The 8,790-nt window shown below is 44.1% G+C and overlaps 1 protein-coding gene across 1 annotated transcript in view; it reads right to left on the bottom strand.

Moving 5' to 3' along the window:
* Slc39a8 (solute carrier family 39 (zinc transporter), member 8) overlaps positions 1 to 3,925 on the bottom strand; it is a 58,579-nt gene extending 54,654 nt beyond the window's left edge. The window contains exon 1 of the mRNA XM_013023828.1: positions 3,614 to 3,925. Coding sequence (XP_012879282.1) covers positions 3,614 to 3,832 — 219 coding nt within the window. The 5' untranslated portion in view covers positions 3,833 to 3,925. The remainder of the gene's footprint in view (positions 1 to 3,613) is intronic.
* Between the last annotated feature and the right edge of the window lie 4,865 nt (positions 3,926 to 8,790).

The raw sequence follows: 8,790 nt of genomic DNA, 5'->3' as shown, positions 1-8,790 counted from the left end.
GGGAGATGGGAAGGGATGGGAAGGGGAAACAAAGGAGGAGGCAACGATATTTGATAAGAAATGTACTCATTATCTTGCCCATGTAATTGTAACCCCTCTGTACGGTATTTTCACAATAAAATGTGTGTGTGTGTGTGTGTGTGTGTGTGTGTGTGTGTGTTTGGCGGATGAGACAGAGTTGAAGGAGCACATTATATTTATAAATGACATTGTCAATTTTTGCCCTTGATAAAATTTTGTCCATGGTAAAATTGATGCTAATTTTTTTCCATGTGGAACAAATGAAAACATAAATAAACAATGAATATTCCAAGGAAGAGAAGGATCTAGTCAGAGGCAGGATGAGTCCCAGAAGATAATGACGTCAGATATGACTGAGCAAGAAGATCACAGGAGAGCCGCTGCATCAGGTGTGGAGAGGGCAGTCAGCGTGAGAGAGCAGGGCCTCCCATGCCAGGCTCAAGATTAGCACTGCGCAATACTTTTGGAGAACTTTTAAAAGAAAGAATACTCCACTGCTTTAAGAAGACTGACTATAAATTTAAAGGGGTTAAAAGCAGGGTGTAGGTACCATGGTGATCGCAGGAAAGGATGGTAAAAGAAAAAAAAAATGAAGTAGGAGAGAGTTGCATAATACTGCAGGGCACAAAAGAGTTGGTAGAAAGAAGCCCCAACGAAGATAGAAAGATAGAAAGCCAGAATATTTAAATGGAAGCTTGCCATTCAAAGAATGATGACCTTTCCTTTCATCAGACTATTTAACTAGTGTCTCCACGTACAAGAACCTGAAGAGAAGGTACTTGAGGAGAAAAAAAAAATAAAGGAATGAGAAAGGAGCAGGTGAACAAACAAAAGGCATAACCTTCCGTCTGCTGGATTAACCATTGACACTGGAGCTTCGTTTTTGTTTTCTAGAAACTTCCTTAGACCGGTCAGTTATAAAGGATTCACGGGCCCGTTCAGCTTCCTTTCTTTCTGCTCTTTAGGTAACTTCTTCTACTTAACTTTTTGAATCTTTAATAGCAATGAGAAAGAAAATAATAAATTGAATTTTTGTACTGTCTTTCACGTGAGCCCAAGTCTCTCTGTTTTCCCAAAGCAACAAGTTAATAGTGTTTAGGAATATTGAAAACAAGATTTAAATTTTTTCCAGAATTATCTAACAGATTTCCAGAGTTAAGTAGTATATTGCCTGAGAAGCTAGCCTAATATATATCACAATGTCTTCAGTAGCTAGGTCTTCTAGAAAATTTCAGAAACTTCTGCTTCATAGAAACAACTTCTACTTTCTCAACATTTTTTACAGTCAGAAAATTAGGTTTCTCACACCAGTCTGAATTTTATTTTCATGCAGGTAAAGAGATGAACTTGTGTTCTTTCAAGTATAAAGTATAAAAATTTTATTTCAATGGTGACCGTTTTAAGCTAGAGCAGATAAGAATGCCTTGGCTCAAATACATTAATTACCAGCAAATCAATGGATTCTTCTCAGTTAGCAGTTCATTTGTCATCATTTATGCAGTGATTATTGCTTTCATTAAGACATCTTAGAACTTCAAATAGCTGTTAGCCCTGATTAAAGTGGAACGCTTTCCTTGGCTTTCCTTTGTTTCGAAGATAATTACGGGTTTCTTCATCTCTTTTTTGATGCCCACAGAGGTCATAATGAGAATAGTTGCAGATGCAAAGTTAAGAATGAGGAACGTGTCAGCAAACATATAATTTACCTATCAAGTTAATCCTACCTGCTGATATACAATCATACTTAGTAGCATTAGGGTTACTGCTAACAAGCATAACCAATCTTCCTAAATACTTTAGGTGCAAAGATGGCTTGGAGGGTCTTTGGCCCTTTAAAGTTCACCTCCAGACACTGCAAGATAAGAATAGCACTTCAGTGAAACCAGCATGGGAGCTACAGATATGCAACTTAAAAGTCTCTAAGCTTGTTTCCAAGCATGTGACTGACTCGATGTATGTAAAGATACTGGAGTCCACACAGTTGTTTTCATCTACTTGGCAAGAAGACAACACAAGAACCCCCAAAACATTTAGGAATATATGAGCTTTATTTTCTAAAATGTCGATATAATTTCTGAGCACTTCAGTTGTCCCAACTATCATTTAACCAACTAACTATAACGAATGATCTGCCTGCCAGAACTGCAGCCACACACAGTTCACAGAAAAGCCTGCGGAAGAGGAATCCATAAAGCCTTCTAGGTCAAAGAGAGCTGGCTTCTGATATCCAGAACATCAGAAGTTCTCTTTCTCAAGTCCTGTACATTTTAACTGAGGTCAGATATTATTAAGAAAAATAACAACCTACATGTAATGTTCTTGGGATGGAGTACAGGTGATTAAAATGTCCCGAAGTATAACCCAAAATCAGATTCATTGGAGAATACTCTATTTCCAAGAACAGAATATTGTTAGACAGAATTTCCCAAACACCTGGAGCCACGAAGACTTCGTGTAACCATCCTTTCCCCAAAGTAACAAAGCATATGGAAAACATCATTCTCTCAGTCATCAATCAAACATGGATGGAGGTAGCACTGATTTAACTTAAGTCTTCCTGCATCTTCTACCCCATCCCATCCCAACCCACCCTACCCCGGACACCCCTGTAGTACTGGGGAATACAATCCAGGTATCACCAGCCATGGAACAGGTATGCTTTTCAGTTACACTTAGGTAGTCTTCAGCTGTACCTAAAGCCAAGATATTATTGCAGGAGATTCGGATAGAGATAGATAGATAGATAGATAGATAGATAGATAGATAGATAGATAGATAGATAGATAGATAGATAGATAGATAGATAGATACTGTTCCTAAAGCCAAGATATTATTATAAAAGATGCCGATATAGATAGATATATTATATCTGCTTATGTGTCTTCATATATATGTGTGTCCCTATACATATATGTATATATACACTTGTCCTCTAATAAGAGTCCAATGTCTTTGAGTAGAGTATATGTGCATATATACATAGATAGATATGCATGTATTTTTTCAGATTGAATGAATTTGACCTGACAGATATCAAGAAACAACACTTCAAACCCCATCCTCCCTCCCGCCCAACTGAACCACCACCCTGATCGGGTTGTCCTCAGTTTCCCCCGCCGTAGAATCTGCCCTTCCCCTCTAACCTTCACGTACTATCCACCAGGGCTGGTTTTTAGCCGCCCACCCACCCAGGGAAGGTGTCTGAATCTGCACAGAGTTAAGTGAGCCGCTATCTTCCTGGGAAGATTTAAATACACCCTTCCTGCCGAAAACTCGTGTGGGGAGATAGCCTGCCACCCTCGATTATTTCGTAGCCTTAATAATAATAGTAATAATAATAAATCAGCAGCCTGTGCCTGCTGAGCTGGTGGAGACACGAACAGCAGCCCTTTGCCACCTGTCCCTTAACTCCAGTCCTTCAGCCCCCGCTGGCTCGCCAGGGAAAATCAGTTCCACTGTAGCCTCGAACTGGGGGAGAAAAGGGCATCATGAAATCCATGCGCCTGTCCCGCGTGGAAATCAATCCGTAACCCAGCTCGTAGGCGTGGAAGGCTCCCACCGCCCGCGCGCCCCACAGGGCCCGGGGTCGTACCTGGTTGAAGTGCAGATGGCCCAGCTCCAAGGCGCCCCTGTGGGGCGCAGATCCCAGCTGCTCCAGCAGGAGCCCGAGCTGCGGCGCCGACAGGCTCCGATTGGCACCGAACAAGCTCAGCACGTCGTCGCTGAAGACCAGCCCGGTCCCCTCGGCCGCCCCTCCGAGGCCGGTGGCCGCCAGCAGCAGGAGCCCGGCCACTGCCCCGCCCGGAGCCATCCTGGTCTCCTCGCAGCCCCTCGAGGGCGCACCGATCACGCAGCCGGCGTCCGCAGCGCCCCGCGCAGGTGTTGGGGGCGTCGGTGCCCGCGGGTGCGCCCGTGCGAGTTAGCGTGGCCCGGGCCACCCCCGGTCCTCTGCTGCCTTCCAGACGCCAGCAGCCTGACACCCCGAGGACATGGAAGGCGTTGTGCTGCCCGAGAGAGCGAGCGATAGGCAGCGTGGCCCCCTCTGGGCCTCCTGCAGAGCCTGAGATAAAAAAAAAAAGGGGGACAAAAAAAGGGGAGGGGAGGAGGGACAGAGATAAAGGCCACCGGCCACCAGCTGGCCAGCCCCAGGATCACTGTGTGGGCTACAAGCTCCAACTCCCGATCCGGGCCCGGGGCCAGCTGTTTGGGAGCCGGGGTGACCCAAGCTCCTTCCGGATAGAGAGCCCCAACCTGCGCCTCTCTTTAAGAGCGAACCCCACACTGACGACAGAACCCTACCTCCTCTTCCTGTCTTTATGCTTTATTCCTTCCGCAGCAGACTTAAAAGGATTCCAGGAGCTTACAGAGGACACCCCCACCGCACCCCCCAACTTCGGAGTCTCCAAGTTTGGGCGTCTAAGTGCCTGATCTTGTCTCTGTGCTTGACAAATGGATAGGAAGGAATCCTCCTCTCTCTCTCTCTCTCTCTCTCTCTCTCTCTCTCTCTCTTTTCTCTCCCTCCCTCCCTCCTCCTTTCTCTCTCCTTCCTCCCCTTCCTCCCTCTCCCTTTTCTTTCCCTCTTCTCCTCTCTTCCTCTTTCTCTCTCCTCTCTCTCTTCCCCTTCCTCTTCTTCTCCCTCTCTTTTCTCTCTCTCTCTTCCCCTTTCTGTCTTCCTCTCTCGGTCTCTCTTATCTCGATCTCTCAGTCTCTCTCCCTTATCTCTGCTCCCCTGGGAAACTCAGGGATCCGGCCTTGCGCCCTTTACAGATAAGAGTAGGGTCTTGTCCCCGCCTCTGTGGCACGTGGTGACACACTCCCCCGGGCTGAGCTCCCGCGCCCGTCCACGCCGGGGCGCAGAGCCGCGGCGATCGCTGTCCACCCCGGCCTCGGCGGCGGGACACTCTCCGGGGGGATTACCTACAGGCCACCTGCCCGCGGGGCCTCCGTCCTGATGTGGGTGGTCCACTTGTTTGTTACTTGGGTGCAACCCAACTTCCTGCAATGGAACCTCCTGCGTTGTCTCCGAGATTAACAGGAATTGCTTTTTTGTCTCACTTCTTAAATTCAGAGGAGAAAGAGGAAATCAAATCAGAGGCCCCGATGGCGGGCTAGCCGAGCCAGCGCTGCCCAAGCCGCCCTTCCTGACGCCTCTCGGGATATCCGCCGATCACAAGGAATGTTTATTTGTTCAGATGAGGATTTAAGAAAAGTTGATTTAGGTGTGAGGTCAACAAGTTTGTGTAAAGTGAATGTGGTGTTTGGGGACAAAGGTTGTGTCTGGTGGATGGGACTGTCCAAAAGTAAAGGGAAACACTGCTTCGCTTTTGGATGGCTAAAAGGGAATTCGGAGAGCTAGTCCAGCCTTTCCTTGAGAGAGTGCACAGGTCCCTGAAAGACTAAATTTAAAAGGAGAAGCTAAATCCAGACAACGGCAAAGAGAATCGAAGCCTCCCCAGGGGAAATTAGGGCCATAACTAACTACAGAAGAAGAGACAGCACAGAGTTCCAGGAGAGTGGAGATCTAAGTGGACATAGTTGAAGCCCTGTCATAGGGAACAGAGTTTACCAACTTGCTAACTCCAGTGGGCAGAAGGCAGCCTGACTAGGGGCACAGATATCAAGGGGGAGATTTCTGCAGAAGTACCACACTGCCTTAATACAGATATAAATGATTTCTCCATGACTGAAAGTGATTGGAACCAACAGCGATTGGCTACCTCCATCACAAGTAGTGGCAGCAAATCGCCTGCCTTGAAGGGAGATGTACTAAATGACCTTGAGGATCTGGCCATTTCCGTTTCCAAATCTCTACGTTTGCCAACATTAATCTACAGAATGACAGTGACTGAAAAGGGCCAATATGTCACCTAAAGGCCAGAGGTAAATTGATGTCACAGTTGAGCTTTTAAATCATTCAACTGGTGCAATTCTTCATGGCTTTTATGGGATTTTTTAAGTGTAACTTGTTGCCACTTTTTCCTCTGGACCTCCATATTTCAAGATGACTTTTGGAAATTAATAAATGCTTTCAAACGGCTCACTTCCATCCAGTGAGTAGCTTGTTATCTGAAACTTGTTGATTATCTGCTGATGTGTTGGATTTCTCCGTGGCTGTCATCAATAATACAGATTTTAAGCAAAGGCTTAAGCCTGTAATCCTAGTTTGCTGGGAGGCAAACATTGGGTGATCAAAGTTCTAACCTAGCCTTAACAAAAAGAAATTCAAGAGATTCCATCTCAACCAATTTCTGGGCATACTAGAATGTACCTATCATCTCAGCTACTGAGAAAGATCAATGACACTCTCCTACCATTCAAGGGAAGCACCAAGTAGGAGGATCATAGCTCCAGATAGGACAAAAAGTAAAATAACAGCACATAAAGGAGCTGGAGGTATAGCTCAAGTGATAGAGTGTCTGCCTGGCAAGTCTGAGACCCTGAGTTCAGTCCCCAAGACATCCAGTGATAATAATAATAATACAAATTTTATATTGTGGACTTTTTAATACAATTTATTTATGTATCAGTCATGTCAATGCATGTGTGTGTTGTCATTCGATCAACCCTATAAAACAATAAACAATAAAATAAGTAATAATCAACCTGCTTGGCATTTTTTTTCAAATATAGTTAACATAATGTAAGCAGAGAGTTAAGTGAACATATTCAGAAGTTTACAAGTTACTACCAAATAAGCAAGACTGATTTCTAGCTGTTTCATTTCAGTAAACCACAATAACAAAAACACTGTTCTGGTAGTTTGGAGGTCCATATAAGCCTTTGTATTACAAATGTAGAGAAAAAGACTTCCAATTTAAAATATAAGGTATAATGCAGGCTGGGTGTGGTGGTACAAGCTTGTAATCCCAGCTACTTGAGAAACCGATGGGAAGATGCATGGCAAAGCCAGCTTGGGCAAAAATGCAAGGGTCTCTGAAAAACAAACAACAGCAAAAAGCTATGAGGGTTTGGCTAGAGTAAGTAGAGCACTTGCCTGACATGCTCCAGACCCTGAATTCAAATTCTAATACCACCAAAACATAAAAAAAAATTTAAAAAATACAAGTGTATTTTTCTTGGAAATTTGCTTTAAAGATCAAATGGTTTTAAATATTAACAGTAAGGGTAATATGCCAAGAATATTGATCATAAGTTTTGCAAGATGCTTTTTCTCTTTCTGACTCAGCCTCCTAGGAAACCTAAGAGTCCCCTGGGCTAACCAGGATTCAATTCCACAACCTATAAAATAAAACAATGGAGATGCAAAAGGTCAAAAATTTGTTCTAGTGGGATTTTTTTAACTTTCAACTGTCTAATGTTCACATCCTCTATTACCACAACAATATTAACTGTTGAGGAAAGAAATAACAATTTAATTCTCCAGTTGAAAGGACAATTAGTTCATGTCAAATCTTACTTTTCAATTCTAGCGTCAATGTTTTCCCAGCCCAGATCTTTTTGCTGTTATGACAAATAAGGGGGAAATTCACTTTTCAAAATCTTTTTGTGCATGCATTTCCCTGTGGAAGAATAAATAAAGAAATGTGAAAGAAACCATCGACAACGCTTGCTCTTGCTTACCCATTCCCTTCTCTTCTTTTTTCTTCTAGACCTATACTCATTGGGTAGATCATAGCACAACAGTATGGATGACTGAGGAAGGGGAAAAGGGTATCTAAGCAGGAGATAAACAGCACAAGCAGGATCATGAACATGTTCAGATTGAGGAAGGGACAGAAAAATCAGAGCTGCATCACTAGTGCTGTAAGGGTATGTACCAGTAACCCAGCGCAGCCTACTAGAGCTCAACAATGATGAAGAGAGCATCTTTTTCAGTTGGGTTGAGCTAACAGAGCTCAAGCAGAGTGAAGAGCATCCATGGGTCCCATGGCGAGAAGAAGAGGTTAACCAAAATGGAAAACCAGACCCTGAGTGAGCAATGAAGGCCTCCATTCTTGATACTGACCATGCACACGTGACTGTGGGAAAGAGAGAGAAAGATGACCCCCGAAGAGTCGCAGTGTTGGGTGGCAGACTCTTTACAATGAGGATGGCAGCCTTGTAGGGGTATCAGAACCCAGAGAAGACTTAGGGAAGGAGATGTCAGCAGAAATGGATTCTACACTGGGAATTTATTAAATGTGTGAGTATATTATAGGCCATAGTGCTCTGTTGTTGTTTTTTTTACTGTCCCAAAACTAGAATGAATCTGATAGTTTGGGTTAAAATTGAAGTGTTAGTGGGCATCAATATCTAGGGTGTCAATGACTTGGGTGGTGACAACTAGTTTCTAGTATATATAAATACATATGTACATATAGTTGTGAAAAATCATAGCCTTGTTCTTGGCGGAGGGCCTGGACACAATCATTTCATCGCAATGGTTGTTAAGTAGGCACTGAGTTTGGCTTTAAAATCTTTCTCCACTAAACACGGTCAAAAATACTACAGAAAAGTCTGCTTCCCAGACTGTACATGACAAAAGGATACTGGAATATCCTCTTGTGCTTGGGAAGAAGGAAGTGGGTACAAAGAAGGTAAGACATGTGTACCGGGCAACTGTGGCAACTCAAACCTACCATCTTAGCTAACTGGGAGGCAAAGATCAAAATATCATGTTTCAAGGCCAGTCCTGGAAGAGAAAGAAAGAAAGAAGAGAAGAAGGAAGGAAGGGAGGAAGGAAGGAAGGGAGGAAGGAAGGAAGGGAGGAAGGAAGGAAGGAAGGAAGGAAGGAAGGAAGGAAGGAAGGGAGGGAGGGAGGGAGGGAGG

This window comes from Dipodomys ordii, unplaced genomic scaffold (genome assembly GCF_000151885.1).
Source record: "Dipodomys ordii isolate 6190 unplaced genomic scaffold, Dord_2.0 Scaffold70, whole genome shotgun sequence".
Taxonomy (NCBI): domain Eukaryota; kingdom Metazoa; phylum Chordata; class Mammalia; order Rodentia; family Heteromyidae; genus Dipodomys; species Dipodomys ordii.
This window is presented reverse-complemented; position numbering and strand designations above follow the sequence as displayed.